The sequence below is a fragment of the Rattus norvegicus genome, chromosome 11 (genome assembly GCF_021556685.1).
Source record: "Rattus norvegicus strain SHRSP/BbbUtx chromosome 11, alternate assembly SHRSP_T2T, whole genome shotgun sequence".
In the NCBI taxonomy this organism is placed as follows: Eukaryota; Metazoa; Chordata; class Mammalia; order Rodentia; family Muridae; genus Rattus; species Rattus norvegicus.
The window spans coordinates 84,217,958-84,240,125 of NC_141544.1; the positions used below are offsets into that span (position 1 = coordinate 84,217,958).

General features: G+C 50.3%; 1 protein-coding gene across 1 annotated transcript; it reads left to right on the forward strand.

The window, feature by feature from the left end:
- The first annotated feature begins 6,545 nt into the window (after positions 1–6,545).
- Lrrc15 (leucine rich repeat containing 15) lies at positions 6,546–20,900 on the forward strand. Its single transcript, NM_145083.2, is given in 2 exon segments — positions 6,546–6,634; positions 15,477–20,900. A coding segment is annotated over 1 exon segment (1,737 nt). The 5' UTR covers positions 6,546–6,634; positions 15,477–15,479; the 3' UTR covers positions 17,217–20,900.
- The last annotated feature ends 1,268 nt before the right edge of the window (positions 20,901–22,168 follow it).

A 22,168-nucleotide genomic window follows, 5' to 3' on the forward strand; every position in this document is an offset into this window, starting at 1 on the left:
AAATAAATAAATAAATTTTAAAATAACAATAGAGTGAAGAGGGATTGAGGAAGATGCCTCTGACCCCTACATGCATGTACACACATGTGTACATGCACCTTCACACACAAACTCGTAACACACGTATATCACACACACAGCACACACTCTGAGCTTCCCTTCAGGACCCTGCCTCCTGCTTCTCCTCACACAAGCTAAGGGCCTCACCATTCTCCCAAGTGCCTCTTTCTAAGTCCTTCCCCACCCCCTCCTCCCTTCTTTCTTCTTCCCTTAGTTCTGCCGCTCACTGTCACCACTTTATAAAAGTTAATTGCATTTATTTAATTTGTTATAATTATGTATGATTGGAGAGCCATGCATATGTCACAGTGATCAAAGGATAACTTTGCAGAGTCAACTCTCTCCTTTACAGGGGTTCCAGGGCTCAAACCCAGGTCATCAGTCTGACGAATGCTCCCTCTCTCTCTGTGTCTCTGTCTCTGTCTCTGTCTCTCTCTCTGTCTCTGTCTCTATCTCTCTGTCTCTGTCTCTCTCTGTCTGTCTCTCTCTCTCTCTTACACACACACACACACACACACACACACACACACACACACACGTGTACTTTAGGAAGCTCAGACTTCATCTTCCTCCCAGCTCTTTAATCTGGAGTCTGTTTTTAGCCAAGAGGTTGGTAGACTTCAGACTAATTATCATTTCTAGGCAACCTCACCCTTACCTACTTGTAGAGCTCTACCTCTGTGCCTTCCTCTGAGATTAGAGGGGGTTTCAGGCTTCCCTGGACAGTCCACAGTGGGCTCAGCCTTAGCCCACAATTCTCTCTTCCCTCACCATCCGGCTCTCTTTATGACACTGGCCAACCGCTCAGTTTCCCATGCCTACATCTGGCTGATGAAACAGACTGTTGATGGCCTCTTACAATCCACTCACCACCAATTTCACAACTGTGAGAGTCTTCCTTTGTACATGGTGCTTGTTTTAAGATTACATCTCCCTTGAAGGTGGGAGCAACCATGTGCCTAAGTTCTGGCCGGTAGGATATGTGTGGGGTTTTTGAAGCTTCTAGATTGTTTTCCCAAAGAGGACAAAGCTTCCTTTTCCTTGCCTTTCCACTGGCAGGAATGTAAATAGAAGGTAGGTTCAGGAGCAGCTGTTTGAGATCACAAGGTGGCAACCATCCATGGCTCCTAGATCAGTGGATGACATCTCCAGTGTAATAAAGCCACCATTCACATCTAGACGGAAAAAGGCCCATGATTCAGCCCTTGTGAGCGATATTAGCTTCCCTGGTGATGATGCCCCAGCAACCTTGCTTCATCAGTCCTCTATAAACACTCTATCACTACACGTCACCAATTGGCTGCTATTGGCTGCTACCCATTGATGCTCCAGGCCTCCATCACTCCTGCCTGAGCTGCTATTGCCATTTTTATTGGATTTCCCCATTCCACATCCCTTACTAACCCACGTCCTACACTGTCACCCAAACGCTCATCTTCCTCAGCAGTCTTTCTTCTCCTTGGTACCACTGATTTCCCAAAGCACACAGTTCTCTGTCTTGGGGGCTGTCCTACATACTGGAGGGTGTTTAGCAATGTCTCTTCTCCCATCTCTTAGAGGCCAGTAACCTTTTCCTAACGACAAGAACAAGAATGTCTGTAGACGCTGCCAAATGTCCCGTGGAAGCCACCATAGCACTCTGGTCTGGCCATACACTTCTAGCTGTGTGTCTGCAGTAGCCATCCCAGTTGGCGAGACTTCCAATGCCTGGATGGTGGTTCTGCTTCTGACGTGGCCCTGTTCTGGGGACTGCTACCGTGTTTCTTATACTCCACTCTGGTGACTGTTCGCACCTCCGTGCCTTTGTAAACTCCCTGGTTTCTTCCCAGAAAGCCCAGATGGCTCCTCATTCCAGCAGGAACAGTTCAAGTGTCAGCTCTGTGGGGAAGCCTTGGTCCACGGTCTCCACAATCTCTGTGGTTCCAGGTCTTGTACTTGAGTTTCATTGTACAGATGCTCTGAGGTCACTTAGAATGAATTCCCTCCTGTGTGTTAGCACCTAGTCCAAGACCTGGCACAGTTTGTTGATTGAATGCTGGTGCTTTAGTCAGAGTGGTGAGGTGAGGTGGTGTGTCCAATCCTACAGGAGAGATGAGGTCTTTGGTAGCGTGATCTTGCTCATGACCCCTACTCAGGAAAGTAGCCTCCACGTTAAGAGCTTGCATGGTGGGGTCCCTAAGTGGAACAGAGCCTGTGGGTGAGGATTTCAGGCAGGCAGATTTCGACTTAATAGAAGGCAAGATAGTTAGAAATATAACTTTAATTTTACAGTGTCTGATAGTTGTCCTAATTATCTAGTAGTTGCAATACAAGAATCATGTTTATTTCAATAAAATATGAACCAGCTGGGCATGGTAATCCCAGCACTGGGGAGGCAGAGGCAGGTGGATCTCTGTGAGTTCAAGTCTACACCCGGTCTACAGAGCAAGTTCGAGGACAGCCACGGCTACACAGAAAAACCCTGCCTTGCAAAACAAACACAAGCAAGCTGCATCTATGAAGTCCTGTGAGATTCACTGCTTTGGGGCCCAAACTAAACTCCTGAGAATAGCCAGGATCGTGGGAGGAGTTGAGAACCATAAGCTACCCCTGGGGACCTCAGAGGCCCCATAGCTTTTGTGCCTCAGAGGTGTAGGGATGCTGGCAGGGAGGGAGATGAGGGGACCTGGAGGGAGAGAAATGGAACAGCACCGAAGACCACTGAAGGAGGAAACTGGAGCTTTGTCCCACACACTGGCTTCTGGGGACTGACAATCACTACAATTCTTTCCTGTAGGCTGAAGCATAATGGAGGAATGGTGTTGCTGTCTAACACTGTGATAACATATAGAGAAGTGACTGCTACCTTCCAGCCTTGTTGCCGTTTACAGGAAATCGAGAACAAGCGTCAGGAAGGATGGCGTGCAGAGTGTGAGCTGTGATAGGGGTTGTTGTCACCGTGCTCCCTAGCAGGGGTGCTCCTCTGGTAGTTAGAGGCTCAGGCAATGCTAACCCGCAGCATGCAGTCTCCTGGAGAAATGTCAGTTTCTTTGGTCCAGACACACAGGTCCACGCCCTTCTCTTTCCTGCCCAGTCCTCTGTCCTGGGAAAATCAGCGTGCATTCCGAGCGCAGTGTTGGTACACCCACTGTGGCTGTGGAGGAGTGAGTTACACACCTTGCCTTTGTAGAACAAGAAAGGTTGTTCTGTTGCCCATGGCTTTGTCATCCTCGGGTGCTCTGTCTTCTCCATGGTGACACTTTCCTGGGAGATTCATGGGATGACAATGCCACATGGCATGGTGCTAGGAGGGATTTCCTCCATGGAGTAGAAGCTAAACCCCAGAGCTCGCTCTATCTATCTATCTATCTATCTATCTATCTATCTATCTATCTATCATCTATCTATCTATTGTGTGTGAAAAGAGACATACATACAGAGAGGGGGGAGGGAGAGGGAAAGAGAAAGGGAGGGAGAGAAAGAAGGAGAAAGGGAGGGGGAGAGAGAGAGGCAGGGAGATAGGGAGAGAGGGGAGGAGAGAGAGAGGGAGAGGGAGGGAGGGGGGAGATTTGTGTGAAAAGTCTGGGTGCCAGCATACAATGGCATGCGAATGGCAGCCAGAGGATAACTTCAGGAGTCAATTCTCTCCTATCACCTCATTGAGGGAGGGCCTCTCTCCTTTCAGCTATGTTGCAGTTCCAGGCTAGTCAGCCTGCAAACTCCCAGGGGATCCTGCCCTCTCCTAGCCCTATCTTGAAGTAGGAGAGTTGGGACTATAGGTGTGTGTCTCTTTTATGTGGGTTTCATGGCTCCATCTCAGGTTGCAGGCTCGCCCAGCGAGCTCTCTTACCTACTGAGCTGTCTCACAGGCCCCTGAAACCTTCTTCACCAAAATAGATCCACATGGGTCTTGGGGGAGGGCCAGATTTGCCCCGAGCTCTTCAGCCAACCTGGTCCTTCTGGTTCTCCCCACAGAATAGATAGAAAGTAGGCCCTGAGGCCACAGAGCCTAAGGGTGGTGACTCAGGCTTTTTCCTTTCAGCAGTAATAGGTCTCACTGTGGGGGCTGACAGGACACCGGGTGCTTTCTGGTCCTCGAGGAAGCACAGGTGTAACAGGACCTGTAGGGCACCCCAGGGTGGTCCTCATGCACATCCTGGTTACTCAGCCACGTATTATCATGAGAGCCAGAAACTTGGCACCCTTTCCCCATCCCAGCACCCTACAGATAGCTCCGTCATGCTTCTTCCGATGTGTCTGGTGGTTTCCTGCTGGCTGCCAGGTCACACACTCCTCAGGGAGGCATCCCAGGCTTCCTCAGCTCCATCACAAATCTGAGCTTCGCACACACAGGAGGAAGGCCAAGCGTCCTTCCTGGCTCTGCCTTCATGCTTTTCCGATTCATTCCACTGAGTTTCAGTACCAGGCCTGCAAAATTCATCTCCCCTTACCCCCATAAACTGTGTCCCTCATACCACCACCTCATCTATTCACAGACCCCTCCACACAGCCTGTCTAAGTAGCGCGGCGTTTTTACTCATTGCAGTCATACCTACCTGGGCTCTCAGTCCCATGGAGATGTGACCCACGTGTTTGGATTCTGGCTCTGCTCCTTCGCCTGTGACCTTGGGCCTTCTATTGGAGATGCATCATCCGCAGTATGGAGAACTACTGAGAGACCAATAGCTCTCTTCCACCCCTCCCCAGAGAAGGGAACGTTTGGCATTGTCTAGGGACACTTGGCTGTCACCGCTTGCGTCTGTGATGTCGTCTTATCCTGCAAAGCACTGGGGAAGCTCCATGGAAGGTGTCAACCAGCCCTGAACGTCACTGTGGCATGATTGGAAGGTAAGATGTAGAGGAGGCAATACAGAACGGTGACACAGGTCCTTCGGGACACCCGCCTTACAGCTGCGCTATGTGAATGGCCATCCTTAAATGGCCAGTGTCGACTACAACTCCCAGCACAGTAACTTCAGCCTAGCACAGTAACCATGTATAGAAATGAAAGAAGGAAACAGGATAGGGGGAATTTTCTTATTTTTGGAGGTCCACGGGCGGGAAGTTGAGGACCCTGGGTTCAAGGCGTGGAGGCCCCACAGTTGGAGATAAGAAGGACGATGTTCGATGTTCGGGGCTGGGGATTTAGCTCAGTGGTAGAGTGCTTACCTAGGAAGCGCAAGGCTCTGGGTTCGGTCCCCAGCTCTGAAAAAAAGAACCAAAAAAAAAAAAAAAGAAGGACGATGTTCTCCCGTGGAATATTAGTGGGAAAGGAAGCTGGGGTTGGAGAGCTGGGGCTGGGGGTGTGGTGGCAGCTCTCTCCTTGTTTAATAGCCGGGGCACTTTTGTTTCTGGCTGTGATTCACGGTGACACGGTGAGGAGTGATTCAGGCTGTAGGGCTTGACCACAGTAAGCCGCCGAATGACTGTTTCAGTAATAACACTGAACTTTTGTGTCTCTCCTTTCATCGCAGATCTCAAAGCGCCCTGCAAACATTAATTAAGGCTCTGCGCATTCCAGGAGCTGCTGGGTGCAAGCCTCATTCTGGCCGCTTGGTGGAGAAGGAAAAGAAAAGAAAAAAAACCCCAAAAAAAACCAAAAAAACGAGCCAAGGCAGCTACAGCCTTTAAGTGCTTTGTTTGAGGGGAGGTCAGGGAAAAGAAGCAGAGAGGTCTGATGACCCCCTCCCCAGCCATGACTCCTCTGCCCTCTTCCTGGGTCTCTCTCTGGGACACTTTGAGTAGAACCAGAATTTCCTGGTTCCCTACTGGGGTAGGGAGAGTAGGAAGGTAGGGAACTGGGGCATGCTCAGACTGTGGTACAGAGGTGAAAGGTGTAGAAGCCCTCATTCTCAGTCACCACCTTCATGGTTGTCACAGCCCAGGGACATAGCCTGCACACACTCAGAAGCCTAGGAACAGAAGATGGCCTTAGAGGGGCAGTAAATGCTACTTTTAGAAGAGAAATGGTGGAGGAGACGACATTCCTCCTTGGAATTTAAATGACTTTTCCAAAATGTTAGCTACGGCTGAATTGGATGAAACAGCCAGAGTATTCCTCATAATGTTCTTGCATATTTTCTGTAAAGTTGGAGTTAATCCGATATACAAAGTTTAGAATACAGGGAAGGAAAAGGAGGGGAGGGAGGGGAGGGAGGGGAAAAAGGGGAGAAGGGGGAGGGAGGGGGGAAACGGAGAGTGGACTCAAAGGCCAGAGAAAGCACAACTTCAATCATGGCTGGCTCTGGTCACTCAGAGACCCACTGAGGTGGCAGAAAACTCCTTTCCAGTGCCACACTAGGCATAGCGAATCCGAAGGAGACGGGGAAGGAGAGGAAAAGAAGAAACTTATTTTCAAGTGCAGTCAAAGAACGAACGCCCCTTCAGCTTGAACGCAATTCCCTGATGATGCGCCCAGAGGCTGCCCCGCCCCGCAGGCCGACACTGCCCCCTGCGGTGACTCACGAGGGGCCGTTTAAATGACCGGGAGGACCCAGAAGGCCCTCACTCATGCTGCAGTCTTGAGCCTGTCCTGGTCCTCCTCCTCTCTTCGCTGCCTCCCTCTTGTTGATCCGGCAGCCGCGTGGAGCTGCTGGTAAGTGGGTGCCCGCCCTCCCCTCCCGGCCGCGCCCCACCTCCTGGCTGACCGTAGGATCCTGAGAGCCTCTACAAGGGGCAGGGCTGACACTGCCTGGGATGCTCTGAGGACCTGGACAGGTCCAGCCCGCGCAGGAGCTGGGTGAACCTGCCCCGACTGATCGGGTCCCAGGGTCCAGCAGACAATCTTGATACTCTGTTTGTTTTCCTTGTCTTTATGGTCCGTGAACTCAGACTGGGGTGCAACGGGGAGGGCTTTGACCTGCAGGGAGTTAGTTGAAAGTTGACTGAAGCACCGGGTTTATCTAGTCCGGGAGACCAGATCCACAAGGGCAGGAGTTTCTCTAAGGTTCTGGCTTAATGTTGTTTCCATTAAGCCTACAGAGGTGGCGGCTTATAGGGGACCCTGCACATGGATCTGTTCAGGATGGTGAACTTTGATTCACAGGGTTTCTGCCTGGAAGAAATCAACCCTAACTAACTGTCGTAGACTTACAGTGTTACCTGCTGGACTCCAGCAGATGTGCAACCCTAGTTAGGACTGCCAATTTGGAATCCAGCCGAGGGTTTAGATGTCCAGGTTCTGTGTGTAGTTTAGATTATCCTATTCTGGTTATTTAGATGTGTCACAGGGTCTAGGTCGGGAGAGCTGATGACTTTGGAAAGGAGAGGCTGGAGGTAGGTTTGTGATGAGAATCAGGTGTCATTATGTATGTATGTATGTATGTATGTATGTATGTATGATGTATGTACATTATGTATGATGTATGTATGATGTACGTATGCATGATGTATGCATGATGTGTGATGTATGTGTGTATGTATGATGTATGTATATATGTATGATGTACATATGCATGATGCATGTATGTATGATGTATTATGATGTATGTATATATGATGTATGTACGTATGGTGTGTGTATGCATGTATGATGTATGTATGCATGTTTATTTGTATGCATTTCAGTGCTGAGGATCAAACTCAGGACCTCAAGCATGCTAAACAGTCTACTACTTAGCTGGGTGAGTTTTTGTTTTGTTTTGTTTCAAGACAGGTTCCCACTATGTAAACCAGGCTGGCCCCGAACTCACAGAGATCCTCCAGCCTCTGCTTCCTGAGTGCTAGGATTAAAAGCATGTACTACCACCCACAAACTGGGTGGGTTTTAATCTCGCCCCTCACCTATGTCTCTGTCCACAATGCAGAGGAACCAGCCGTGGAAAAGCAGAGCCTTCTGAACCTGACAGCTCTACTTTTAGGGCCAAATGCACTACTCCAGGGCAGACTGTAACTCCCGAGATAACTGACGGTGCTGATCGCTGCCCGCCACGAGCCGGCTGCTACTCCAGGATGTGTAGCTGACACTACCCACTGTATACAGCTCTTGGATGTGTGGGTGTCCCTGCTCTGTAACTTGGAAATTCCTTAAGCAGGTCTTCTCTCTTTCTGCATTGCCTGAACATCTGGAGTAAATTCCGAACCAGACAGTTCAGTTTGCCTGCGGTTGTGAGTCAGCTGCTGGCCTCAGGAGCAACTGTGACGGGGAAGGCATGTGAGAGGGTCGTAGCCGGGAAGAGCTCCGAGGAGACCCCACAGCAAGTATAGGAAGGTTCTCCCGGGGCTGGGGGACACTACCCAGACTAGCTCTGTACGTGGAGGGAGGTGAAGCACGAAGTAGGAGTAGATCCAGATGTGCAGAGTTGGGAGAAACGCTGCCCATGCTTTGTCCTGACAGCAGACACACCAAGGCTGTGACTACAGAGGACATTTGCTTCCCTGACTCCCGACTTCAGTGAAGTCGCAGGTTCCCGTGCCTGCCTTGGCTGTGGGACACACACTGGACAGAGACCTAAGGCGCTTCCCTGGGAAGATGATGCAGACTCTGTTGACTGTGGCTTCTTATGAAAGTCCCCACTTCAGAACTCCTGCTGTTGCACTGGGCAGTTAAAGCTATTATAGTTCTTTGCTGAGCAAATTATAGCCCTTCTCTGGCCTCTGCAGGAAGCCAGGCTAGGCCTGCCCCAGGCTTGGGAGGGTTCCCACCCACCGAGGGCCCAGGGCTGGAAGGAGCTGCTCTTTTTTTTTTTTTTTTTTCTTATTCATTCTCTTTTTAAAAAACAAAACAAGAAACAGTATTTTTGGTGGTGAAGGTCTTGTCCTAGGATTCAAGGGAGCTTCGTGTCTGGGGTAGAGTAGTCCTAATTCATGGACTGTGTTTACCAGGCTCAACCGTCCTGACCCCCCCCACCCCCCATTCAGAACCTTCTCTCCCCTCTTCCAGGTTACTCCTGTAACCCTAAACAACTCATCATCAGGGAAGCCTCAGAGGGTAAAGTCACCTCCAGAAAGACTTGGAGGAGGACTTGGGTGTATCTAGTAATACTGGGTAGGTAGAGCCAATCAGGCTAGGGGAGGGGCAAGGCTAGCTCCCCCCTCCCCACTACAGGAGGTGGTGGCTGCAGCTCTGTGGTAACATTATAATGAGGTTCAGAGGTCTACGGGGCTCTGAGTTAAAAGTCTTCAAGTTGCCTGTGTGAGCTTGGGAGAGTCTCCTCCTCTCTATGGACCGGTCCATTTCTCATCTACAAAGCAGCCCAATGGTACAGGGAGATAACATCAAAAGGCTCTGGTACCCGTGGTATCCTGATGCCATGAACCATGGGAGCAGCTTATAGGCTAAGTAGAGCAATCTACAGAGTGCAGCTGGGAGAGGCAAATTCAGAGATGCTGCACCTAGAGGGTGAAACAGCCTCCAGCCAGTATTCCCATTCTTTCTCTGTTCTTAGTGGGAAATGACACAGCGTGTGAGCAAGGGTTCCCAGGTAGTCTAGACCACATCTGAGGTACTTCTGAGTGTGGTGTGTGGACACTCGAATCGGGAGTCCCTACGAGTGTGAGTCTAACCCTTAGCCCAACCTAAAAGTCAGGAGCTCTGTGGGTGGAGCCTCCAGAGAGCTGATTTTGCTCAGCAAGATAGCAGTAATCACCCCTTGCTTTTATAGAAAGCCACTTTGTCCCCAGAGCCAGTCTCAGTGCATTACATACATTAGATCACTTCACAGACACAGCAGCCATGCTAAGAGATCAGAACTAGACAACAAGACTCTTAGGGGAGAAGGGTGTGTGTGTGTGTGTGTGTGTGTGTGTGTGTGTGTGTGTGTGTGTATGTGTGTGTGAGAGAGAGAGTATGTGTGTATGTGTGTGTGAGAGAGTTTATGTGTATGTGAGCGTGTGTGCGTCTGATGTGTGAATGTGTATGTCTGGTGGTATGTGTCTGTGTGAGAATATGTGTGTGAGAGAGTTTGTATGTGTTAGTGAGTATGTATGTGTGAGAGAGTTTATGTGTATGTGAGCGTGTATGATGGAGTGTGTGTGTGTGTCAATGTGAGTGTGTGTGAGTATGTGTGTGAGAAAGAGTTTGTGTTAGTGTGTGTGTGAGAGTTTATGTGTATATGAGTGTGTATGTATGATACAGTGTGTGTGAGTGTGAGGATGTGTGTGTATGTGAGAGATGAGAGATGTAGACACATTGAGGTCTGAATTCCATCTGTGTTCAGCGTCTCTGACCTCATGTCTCTTAGACTGGGCACCGAAGAGCAGCCAGGCTGAGGACAGTACTAGGTGGGAATGGGGAAGGCAGCCCCAAACCTGGCCTCTCTTGGGAGTGGGGGGGACCTGGGTTCCATCTCACTGGAGGAGGCCTTGATTAGGAAGCCATTCTTGGAGTGTCACAGGCATGGAGGGAGATCTTTGAGGGCCTTAATTTCCTCAGGTGCACTAGGAAGGGCAGGAGAGGGCCTTTAGGCTCTACTGGTCTGTGTGAAGATAGAATGATTAACTCATGGGATTACCCTGCTGGAAAAACGTCTGAAACAAGCAGGCTCGAGAAAGTGAGGGTTTTCAAGCCTTGGCATGCAAGTGGGGCTCTTGGTGGGGAAGAGAGGATGGGAGAAAGGTAAGCCTTCATTCCTCTGCCTCCGCCTGAAGCATACGAGAGCCATAAGGTTATCGGAAGCTTTTCAGAAGGAGAAACAGAGGCCAGCAGAATTTACCTAAACTCGGGTCGTTAGTGTCTAGACCAGAGTAGAATAAGGGTCCCCGTGGCCCTCTTTAGAGTCTCAGTTTGTGTCATTGAAATGAGGATTCTCTTTCCAGGGAACACTGTGTTTAGTTAACGTGAACAATGGGACTAATCCAAGAGGCCCCAGCTCCCAACCAGCAAAGCCCAGTGCTTCAAGGCTAATTATGTATTCGCCTGTGAGTCATTGGGTGTTTCTGCAGAGAGACCCAAAGCCAGCACTCCTGTTCAAGCGTTTTGACTCCTGGGGAGGGGCCGCGTCCATCTCCAGGGGAGCTGTCCGTCCTTCTGACTGTCTGCCAGTTCTCTGACTATGTGGATTTGACTGACGCCAGGTGTACCCCCTCCACAGGGGTTGGCTGAAATGATTGAGGACGCTCGATGCCTGGAGGAGGAAGCTGTAATTAGGGCAACTTTGAGGGCCTTTAACTGCCATTGTCACGGCTACCAAGCGGCCCTGGGCAGCGTGGGCTATTATGCCACCCTATGCTGGCTCTTCGAGGCCAAGGGGCTGTGGTCTGCAGAACTGTCAAGAGTTCAAGGCCTAGTCCCGGGGCTGCCTTGGGTACTCCCTCCTTTCAGGACTGGGGCACCTTTGTGGTCCTCCTGCAGGTGGTCAGGAGCTGGCAGGGAATGGGTGGGAGTAGGAGGGGCACCAGCTGCAAAAACCACTGGAAAAGAGGAAACAGCTGCGTGCAGCCCTGGGTGGGCTCAGCAGACAGGGAGGACTCGTAGAAGGATGTTGAGGATTCTTGCAATATTTGTTGTGTGGAGTGGTCCATTTTAGACTCCAGTGTCTGTTCCCGTGGGGAGTTACTGCTTTGGTCACCCCTCCCGGGCTTCAAAGTGCTCTGCCAGAGTCTTCACAGGGCTGGCCTGATAACCCTGCGTAGCTGGGGAGATGGTGTTCAGGGGAGCTCCTTCCTGCAGGAAGAGACAACAGGTACAGCCTTCTGCGGTGGCACTACTTGGGCTTTGACGTCCTCCTCAGAACTGAGACAATTAGTATTTACAAGGAATAAGTAGTTCAGACAGCACCAGGAGCAGTTGAGCCTCAGCCAGTGGTGCGTCTCACATGCATCCATCAAGGGGATGGACGCAAGTCCTGACTGTGTGCAGCCTCCTGGGACGGGGAGGATTCTCACCTCCAGTCACTGGGACTCAGCCACAGAACCCGAAATCTCAGCCATGGGCTGGACGGCCACGGTCTTCTCCACATCTCGTTAATCTCAGCGTGCTCAGCTGTGTTTGAACGTGGAGCTTGCTGCCTCTGCGACCCTGTACTGAACTCTGCAGTGCCATGACCCTGGCACACTAGCGTTGGGGGATCTCCCTCTGGAAGGACTCTGCATCCTCTGTCCGTCCTCCTGGCTATTCCTCTGCAGTGCCTGTGGGTGCTCAGATGCTCCGGTCCCTCTGTCCTCTCACCATCTTCTAGGAGTTCTTTAAGAAACCACTTTGCCATTGGCCTTGAAGTTCAGAGTGGAGCAGAGCAGGACACTGAGGGATGTAGCCCGATCAGGGGAGGGTAGAGTCAGGCCGTCACCTCCCGGCAACCCCGCCACACTCCGTATCACATTAGCTTTCATAGCAGTATTGTCTCTTACTCTCAGGAAGAAGCCTTCCGTTTTGGACACTGAGCCATTTTTTCCCTGGGCTCTCCTTGTGTGCACGTGTTTGTCGGGGATGAGCACTCGTGCTGCGGGGTGCACACGTGGAGGCCAGAGGTCAACCTCAGGTGTCCTCCTCATTCTACACCGCCCTGGTTTTTGAGATAAAGTCTCTCACTGAACCTGGAACTCCTCCATTCAGCTAGGATGACAGGCCAGCCAGCGAGCTCCTGGGACCCACCTGTCTCCGTTCCCCTGCAATGGAGGGACTGAACTCTCTCTGCCCAGACTCCCCCCGCCCTCCGTCAACTTTTCGGGGGCGGCAAGGTCTTATTCTGTAGCTCAGGCTAGCGCAGACTTGCAAGGGTCCTCTCGCCCCAGCCTCCTGAGTAACCATTACAGGCATGAGCCGCTGTGCCTGACTCTGTGTGGTTGTTCTCTCTTTCTGGACCCAACTCACTATGTGGTCCTCAGCTTTATCTGCCTCCTACTCTTTCACCATGGACTGAAGTGGGCGGGCATGGTGTTCTTTTCTCTTCCTCCATAGTTATACAAACTTAGGCAAGTCCTCCAGGAAAGCTCGAGAGGCCAGGGCTAAGAAGGGCTGTGAATAAGTGAAAAGCTGAAGTGTGTGTGTGGGGGAGACAGGTAGGGTCTTTCTGAGCTTCTTGTTTGTTGGGGGATGGAGGAGGGGTATAGGAAGCCCAGGCCAGGGTGAAGTTTCAGGCTCAGGACCCCATGATCTTGGGGTATCAAGAGAAGGTGTAGAGTGCCCCACCCCAGTGGGTGTCTTGATTGCCTGCTGATGCCCTGCCTTTACTCAGTAGCTTCACCCCTTCTGAGAGGGACCGCACACCACTCAAAGTCCTCGCCTAACAGCTGGGGGACTGGAACCTAAAGACTGAGACCTCAGTTTCCCTGCTTCCTGCTTCCCTATAAAATGACGGGAGGTGGCAACTCTTTAGGCCTCGGGAGTTACAGGCTCCTTTGAACTGTGGGCAGAGATGAACACTCATGCCCACACACAGAAATCCTCAGTCCCTTGACTAAGAATGCCAGACTAGAGTCACCTGAGGACGACCTGCCTTTAGGGACTTATGCTATGGGTAGGCTGGGAACAGGGACGTGAGTTAACACAGCCATGCACAGGATGCCTTTCAGTCTATTTTCCATCTAACCCACACAACAGCCTCAGGAGTGGCTCACTTCTACCCCTGAAGAGGTCACTTTAGCAGATGAAGTCAGAGGTCTGAGAACTTTCAAGGCCAAACATTACCTTGGATATCCACATAGGGAGCAATGCCCGCGGTTCTGTGTTTGTCATTGCCATAGGTAATTTCAGATGCCAAGTCTTTGGTGTATTTAACTCCTTTGTCCAAGGAGACATCTGCACTCACTTATACCCTTCAGCTTAAAGTGTGCCTACGTTTTCAGGGACTTACTCCAGGCCACCCAGTATCTCTCTGTGGGAACTGGGATTCACTCTCCAAGCCACACCCTAGGCGTCACCCGAGGCCCCGCCACCTCTTCCAGACAGACAGCATGTGGTGCAGACAGTGGCTTCATATCAGAGGATGGCTTGGATTATCTCTAGATGAAGCACACGTGGACAGGTTGAGGAAGGACCAGGGTGGTGAAGGTGGCCATGGGCTGGTGGGGAGGGCAGGAGAGGGGGTGGAAAGAGATGTTTGCTCTTCCCGTTACCTTCCTCTGTTGTGCTTCGCTGCCCCTCCCCGTAGCCTGAACATCTCTCCATGAGCTGAGAGCGAGAGTTTTAAGGCCCAGTTCTTCAGGGGGCATCGTTGAAGAAGGGGCAGAAAGCTTGTAAGAGCAATACGTAGGGGAGGACCTGTCACGAAGTCACTACAGCTGTGGCTGCCTGCACAAGACTAGTTCAGCATTAAGCCAGTCAACATGCCGGCACGGGTGGGGGAGGGGCTTATGAGCCTCCACCCCTTTCTGAGGAGCTCCTTGAAAACTAATGGCTGCTAATGGCAGTTTTATTTAACAGTGTGGCCCCTGGCAGGTAGACTATGCTCCAGTGGATGGAGCATACACACACCCATGTGCATAGGGCAGCACAAATAGGACTCAGTGGGAGATTTATATGTATATATACACATAATACACACACATATACATATACACACATATATACACATATATATACATTAACACAATATATACATATATATACGCACATACACATGCATATACACATATATACATACCTATACACATGTGTATATACACATATATGCATATGTATATATACATTAACACACATATATACATATGTATATACACACATATGTATATATACATGCATACACACATATATACACATATACACATATGTATATACACACATACACATATGTATATATACATTAACACATATATACATATGATATACACATATGTATATATACATACACACATATATACACACATGTATATATATATATACACATATACACACACATATATATGACATGACTTGGGATGGAGTGGGTGGAGAGGTAAGGGGAGGGAGGAGAAGACGGGGAAATGAGTATGATTAAAATACAATGTATGGGGGTTGGGGGTTTAGCTCAGTGGTAGAGCGCTTGCCTAGCAAGCGCAAGGCCCTGGGTTCGGTCCCCAGCTCTGAAAAAAAGAAAAGAAAAAAAAATACAATGTATGTATATATGAAATTCTCAGACTTAATAAAAAATGCATTTTTAAAGATATAGCTTTTAATATTAGCAACATGCAGGACTGTTGGGAAACACCCTTAAAAAGCTAGTTGCTAAGTAGGGAAGGTGACAGACAGATGCCATCTAAGGCTGGCTGTGACTTGGCAGTGGAAGAGGTTAGGGTTATCGCTTGCACAAGGGGGTGACCAGTGCCCACTGATGAAATCTAGGAAACTTCTTAATGATGGCCGGACTTGAACTTGACCTAGAAGCGTGGGGAAGACTTGAATGAGCTTAAGGAGACTCCCAGGGGAGGCAATTGCTTGGGCAGATGTAGGAAGGGCCTCTCTGGCCAAAAGTGGAGCGAGCTTTGAGTTAGGTGTGGGAGGGTGGGGCTTGAAGCCGTGACTGACGCTGAAGGTTGGTGTTGGGCGAGGTAACGGTAACTCACGTCTCTCTCTCCCCACACAGGCCATGCCGCTGAAACATTACCTCCTCTTGCTGGTGGGCTGCCAGGCCTGGGCTCTAGGTTTGGCCTACTATGGCTGCCCCAGTGAATGCACCTGTTCCCGGGCCTCCCAGGTGGAGTGCACAGGAGCGCGGATTGTGGCGATGCCTACCCCCCTGCCCTGGAATGCTATGAGCCTGCAGGTCGTTAACACGCACATTACTGAGCTCCCTGAGAACCTGTTCCTCAACATTTCAGCGCTCATTGCCCTAAAGATGGAGAAGAATGAGCTGTCAACCATCATGCCGGGTGCCTTCCGCAATCTGGGCTCTCTGCGCTACCTCAGCCTCGCCAACAACAAACTGAGGATGCTGCCCATCAGGGTCTTCCAGGACGTAAACAATCTGGAGTCCCTTCTGCTCTCCAATAACCAGCTGGTGCAGATCCAGCCAGCCCAGTTCTCCCAGTTTAGTAATCTTAGGGAACTCCAGTTGCATGGCAACAATCTGGAATCCATTCCCGAAGAAGCCTTCGACCACCTAGTAGGACTCACCAAACTCAACCTGGGCAGGAACAGCTTCACCCACCTATCGCCTAGGCTCTTTCAGCATCTGGGCAACCTCCAGGTGCTCCGGCTACACGAGAACAGGCTTTCAGACATCCCCATGGGCACGTTCGATGCACTCGGCAACCTCCAGGAGCTTGCCCTCCAAGAGAACCAGATTGGCACCCTCTCCCCTGGCTTGTTCCACAATAACCGTAACCTCCAGAGACTGTATCTGTCCAACAACCACATCTCCCAGCTGCCCCCTGGCATCTTCATGCAGCTGCCCCAGCTTAACAAGCTCACACTCTTTGGGAATTCCCTGAGGGAGCTTTCCCCGGGGGTCTTCGGGCCCATGCCCAACCTGAGGGAGCTTTGGCTCTACAACAACCACATCACCTCCCTCGCCGACAACACCTTCAGCCACCTGAACCAGCTGCAGGTCCTGATTCTCAGTCACAACCAGCTCACTTACATCTCCCCAGGAGCCTTCAATGGGCTGACGAACCTCCGAGAACTGTCCCTCCACACCAACGCTCTACAGGACCTGGACAGCAACGTCTTCCGATCGCTGGCCAACCTGCAGAACATCTCGCTCCAGAGTAACCGCCTCCGACAGCTTCCGGGCAGCATCTTTGCCAACGTCAACGGCCTCACAACCATCCAACTGCAGAACAACAATCTAGAAAACTTGCCTTTGGGCATCTTTGATCACTTGGTGAACCTGTGTGAGCTTCGCCTCTACGACAACCCCTGGAGATGTGACTCAGATATCCTCCCACTTCATAACTGGCTCCTTCTCAACAGAGCCAGGCTGGGGACAGACACTCTTCCAGTGTGTTCCAGTCCCGCCAACGTCCGAGGCCAGTCCCTCGTCATCATCAATATCAATTTCCCTGGACCCAGTGTCCAGGGCCCAGAGACCCCTGAAGTACCTAGTTACCCAGATACGCCCAGCTATCCCGACACCACATCTGTTTCCTCTACCACGGAGATCACCAGCGCCGTCGATGACTACACCGATCTAACCACCATTGAAGCCACCGATGACCGAAATACGTGGGGCATGACTGAGGCCCAGAGCGGGCTGGCCATTGCTGCCATCGTGATCGGCATCATAGCTTTGGCCTGTTCCCTAGCCGCCTGCATCTGCTGCTGCTGCTGCAAAAAGAGGAGCCAAGCAGTCCTGATGCAGATGAAGGCTCCCAATGAGTGCTAGGGAGGCAGGCTCGAGCAGGGCTGGGGAAGGGTGAAACCAGAGGATCTGAGAATGTCACCGTGCAGCTTCCAAACCTGGGCCCACACAGCCAGGCTCTGGTGGCCCCAGGGGAAATGTGCCCCCATCTTGTCCTGTGCCCCTGAGTCTTCTGTAGAGAAGCAGGCATTTCAGGACCTTCTATTCCCAAAGGAATCTAATTGGTCATTTTAAAAAAGCAAGACAGACAGACAGACAGACAGACAGGAAGAATCTAATTGGTCATTAAAAAAAAGCAAGCAAGCAAGAAAGACAGAAAGACAGACAGACAGACAGAAAGAGAGAGAGAGACAGAAAGAAAGAAAGAAAGAAAGAAAGAAAGAAAGAAAGAAAGAGAGAAAGAGAGAAAGAAAAAAAGAAAGAAACCAACCCAGGAATCTCTAGGTCAGTACCTAGGAAACTTTCAGAGGGGCCCTCTCCACATCCTCACTACTTCCAAGAACAAGTTTCCCTCTGCCCAGCCCCGTCCAGCCTCTGTAGACTTGATGTCAAGGCCTGCTCACATGGTGAGATAGTTCTCTGCTGGCACAATCAGTGCCTCAAAGTATTACATATGCTGCTTTCTACCCCTTCCCCCTTGCTTCTCTTTTTATGCCATGGCTTGACTCTGTCTCTTCAAGCGAGGGATCTCCCTTTGTTTATCTGCTGCTGAAGGCAGACTATGTTCTCTCTCCGAGAAGGTTTGACTCTTTTAGCTCACTGCGCCGGCTTGGAGGGTGCTCTGCAGGACAGAAAGACACCTGTGCCATCTGATTCCAGGCGGAATTGTCATCGGCATCTGTTGCACCAAGTTCAGCCTTTTAGAGAAGACTGTTTAACATCTCAAGCGTTCCTCCAAAGAGCTAACCCTTGATGGTATAACAATCACGCTGAGTGGCTAAGTTCTCAGAACATGAAAGTCAGCTGGTTGAAACTGGCTGAAGAATGCAACCTGCTGCCGGGGGTCCTTGCACACCCTGCTGCGCTTGCCTCTTTCTGATTCCGTATTGAAGCATCACACACATACAGAAAGTGGGAGTGCGGTAGTGGACAGCCCCTGAGTGTTCTCAGTGATCTCAATAGATATCTGGGTGATTGGCATGATACCAAGGAATGATATCGCAGTGCCCCCCACTCCAAGCTTGTCCTGGGGGACTTCTGAGGGTGCTGGAGACTTTCTAGCTTCCCACAGTCTAGTAGAGGATTCTTACAACCTCCCCTTACCTCTCCATGGCAAGCCTTTGCCAGGCCCAGCTGTTAGGAGTGAAAGAGATGTAGGCTCAGTCAGGACAGGAGGCTGCCATGCTGGCCAGACCAGAAGCGTATGAACTACCGTGGTTTCCCCAACAGCAAGTCCTGTACTGCTCATTGGCTGCATTCTACTGAGCCTTTTATGGGCATTATAGGCCCGTATCTGTTTCTAATTTCTGTTCTCCACTTAGGGGAAGCAAAATAGCTCAGAGATGAGATCTTCCAGCTGAACGACCAAATGAAACGGAAACCAGGATTCCGTCTATACTGTGGTCAATTTTCCTTCAGCATTAGTCAGCTGTAGCTAGACTACGGTGTGTTTACAGACAGCGGATATTGGGGTACGCTGGAAGCTCACAGGGTGTGGGGCTGCTCTGCAGAACCTTCTGCCTGTGGTCTGGTTGTGAGCTGAATGGTTTAGTTTAGAGTTTTCTCTTTGGGTGACAGTCACAACACATCCTCCTTGGGTCTCTTTTCTGCTACGCATGTATCTATTTCTGTACATTAAACAGTTCTGGTAAGACGACACAGCCTTCTCAGGATGACTGATACACCTGTGCAGAAGTCAAAGCTTTGAAACAAGTGGACATGGTGGCTCATGCCTTTAGCGAGTTCAAGGGTAGCCTGGTCTACAGAGTGAGTTCCAGGATGGCCAGGGCTATGTAGAAAGACCCTCCCTCAAAAACAACACAGGGAAGCAGAGAATTTCAGGTTTCCCCACCAGTGAGGACAGGGATTTGGAAATCTAGATCCATGGGGTGCACTTCACAAACTCAAAGGCTGGAGATAAATGAGGTAATGCTCACAAGGCAAATTAGAAATCCCCCTGGGTCTTGGCAATGGGGAGCCTACACAATGTCCAGACTTCCCCTCCAGATCCCTGACAGAATACTTCAGAAGGAATGCTTGCGAGAGCCAGCACGCTCGGTGGCCCAGGGAAGCTGATGTCGGTCAAAAGACATCATCTTTCCAAGGCCAATCTGGGTCTCCAAAGTGTTTGCAAAGTCGCTATAGCAACTGGTACGCACCAACCAAAGCTGTCTCCAACCCCAGAGTGAGTGTGGGCTTGCTTCTGCTGACTGTGGCTTGCTGGTAAGTCCTGGGGCGAAGGGAAGGAGCTGAGCCTGCTTTATTGCAGATGGATGCTTGACACAGTACTATGTTCCCCGGAAATAGTTGTGACGTAACTCCTTGTGAATTATGTCCAGCCTCAGTGGGCTAGGGATAGAGAGAGGTAGAATCCAGTCAATCATAACCCGGAAACACTGGTCGCTTCTGACATCGGCTATGACAGTGGCATACCTCACTGGCTCAAAGGCTGGTCTAAGGACAGCTGTCTTCTACCGGCTTCCCCAGGAGCAGAAAGCAAAGTAGACAGTTCCTCCAAATCACATCTTCTAGTTAGGGAAAGAGTTGCCAGAAACACTGGGTGGAGGGTCCTTTCCAGTAGGGTAATCCATTTTGCTAAGTTCTTGGGCTGGAACGAGCTCTGTGGTCCCTCGAAGTCTGTGAGGGTGCAGAGTTCAACCCACTTAGCCCATCTGTTCACTGCTTTCCGGACTACCACCCCAGCCTTTGTGCAGATCGGGGAGAACAGTTGATTCTGGAAGGCTAATAAAGGCCAACTAGAACCAGCTTGTTAACAGATAGATGTTTGGAGGACTGGGTGTCCTTCAAAGCTCCTGATGTGCATTCTCCTAACCCTCTCGGCACCTTGCAAAATTAGTTCCACCATTAGCTTTTGTGTTGGAGTCTTTTCTGCGCAGTGCCCAGCAGACAATCCCTGTAGAAACTTCATGGGCTGTCTAGGGCTTTCGTCGGGAGACTGTAGGAGACAGCTACAGCTGGGGACTTGGAGCTTCTCACTCACAGCTGTACAGTTCCTGCAGGCATCAAGATGGCGGAATGGAACTGTGGAAGCCAGTTCCAGCCTTGGGAGAGCATGAACAGGCTAATAACCTGAGTCAGGAAGCAGGCCTTGCATGTGTCCCAGACTTAACTACTCAAAGATTCGGCCCTGGACTCAGTGCTCAGAACCAGATCTGGCCGTAGAAGAGAATCTGACTGTTGATGATCTCAGGAGGGAAGCCATTACTGTTGTTCGACAGAGTGTAGGTAACAGTTCCGTAGCAGGTAACTTCCACGTGGAGCCTCACCCAGTCAGGGCCCTTCTCCTAAAGAGAGAGCGTTCTTGCCTCCCATTGCCTTCACTCTGCTTCTACAACAATCATGCTTGCCTTACTACTCGGTCTTTGCAAATAGTCCCAGTTGCTTGGTAGTGCACTTAGAGATTTCTAGGCTCCCGGGGTTTTATAGAATGTGAGCCCTGGTGGGCAGGGTTGGGGAAATCTGTCCTTTGCTAGATGCCGCTTGTAACAGACTTGGTGTCCAGGATCAATAATAAACGGTGTACGGAGGGCGAGTGTGTTTTCTGTGGACATCTTGGTGTGTGGGCCTCAAGCCTGTGCCTGTCACTCTTGCCACCTAGATTAAGTGTGACCTGGATGGATGACCCCTCACAAACAGTTGATCTTGGGTGGAGAACAGGCCTTTGTGGGAAATGTGGCTAGCGGGGACTTTAAGAACAGGTTTGGCTGAATTGACAGATGAAAAAAAGTGAACTCAAGACAAAGTGAATTTCTCAGAGTCACCTTGTGAACTGGCCATCCTTCCCCAATCCCCTAGAGTCCACTGAGACAGGTTCCTGGAATTCTAGGTAATGGGGAGAGGGTTTGAAGCTAGATGCTTATTTCCTAGAGAGATCCTTGAAGCTCTTGATACAAATATCCCTTCACAGTGCATACACATATGTGTACATGTCTGCACTCTGGACACTTGGACACACATGGATGCATGGACACAGACACAGACACACATACACACATACACACATACACAGACACACAGACACACATACACACACATACACGTATACACACATACACACACATACACACATACACACACACACACACACACACACACACACACACACACACACACACACACACTTCCCTGATGCCTCCTCCTATGGGAGAGAACACAGGGATTTGTAGAGATCAAATCACTTGTGTTTTGATTAATTAATTGAGAAGCCAGAATTCAAACTCTGCTCCGGCACCCAGATCCCTGTTGTTTGCCCTGGCATCTTGACAAGTAGAACATGGTGTGTTCCTTGAGCAGCCAAGGCCCTGAGGGCACAGGATACAAAGTTGTTCTCAGAGCTGGGTGTGAGTCTCCCAAGAGAGGCCGGTCCCATGCCCTGCCGTTCCTTGAAGCCACCATCTTGTCTTTGCCAGGCCGGGCACCACCCAGCGTGGGTCTGGGTGTACTAGATCCCTGGTTGTCTCCCTCTTTCTTGTACTGAGAGAAAATGCCTTCTATTGGTCAGTCAGACCTTCCCAGTATGGGGTGTCATCTGATCATGAGCAAAAATATGTCCTAGCAGTTTTTCTAAAGGTGAGCAATGGTTAGACAGCCTCAGATGACTTGGATGACAGACTCCTGACACTGGGGTGTTACATCGCTTCTCTTGACCGTCCCTTCATGCCACATACCTTACATCATACGAACACTCATATATATAATCACATGCACACACAAAACGTCCCTTACTCGACCATACCTACCACACATAGTTACTCTCAATTTTATCATACAGAATACATTCGAGTGTATGTATGCAT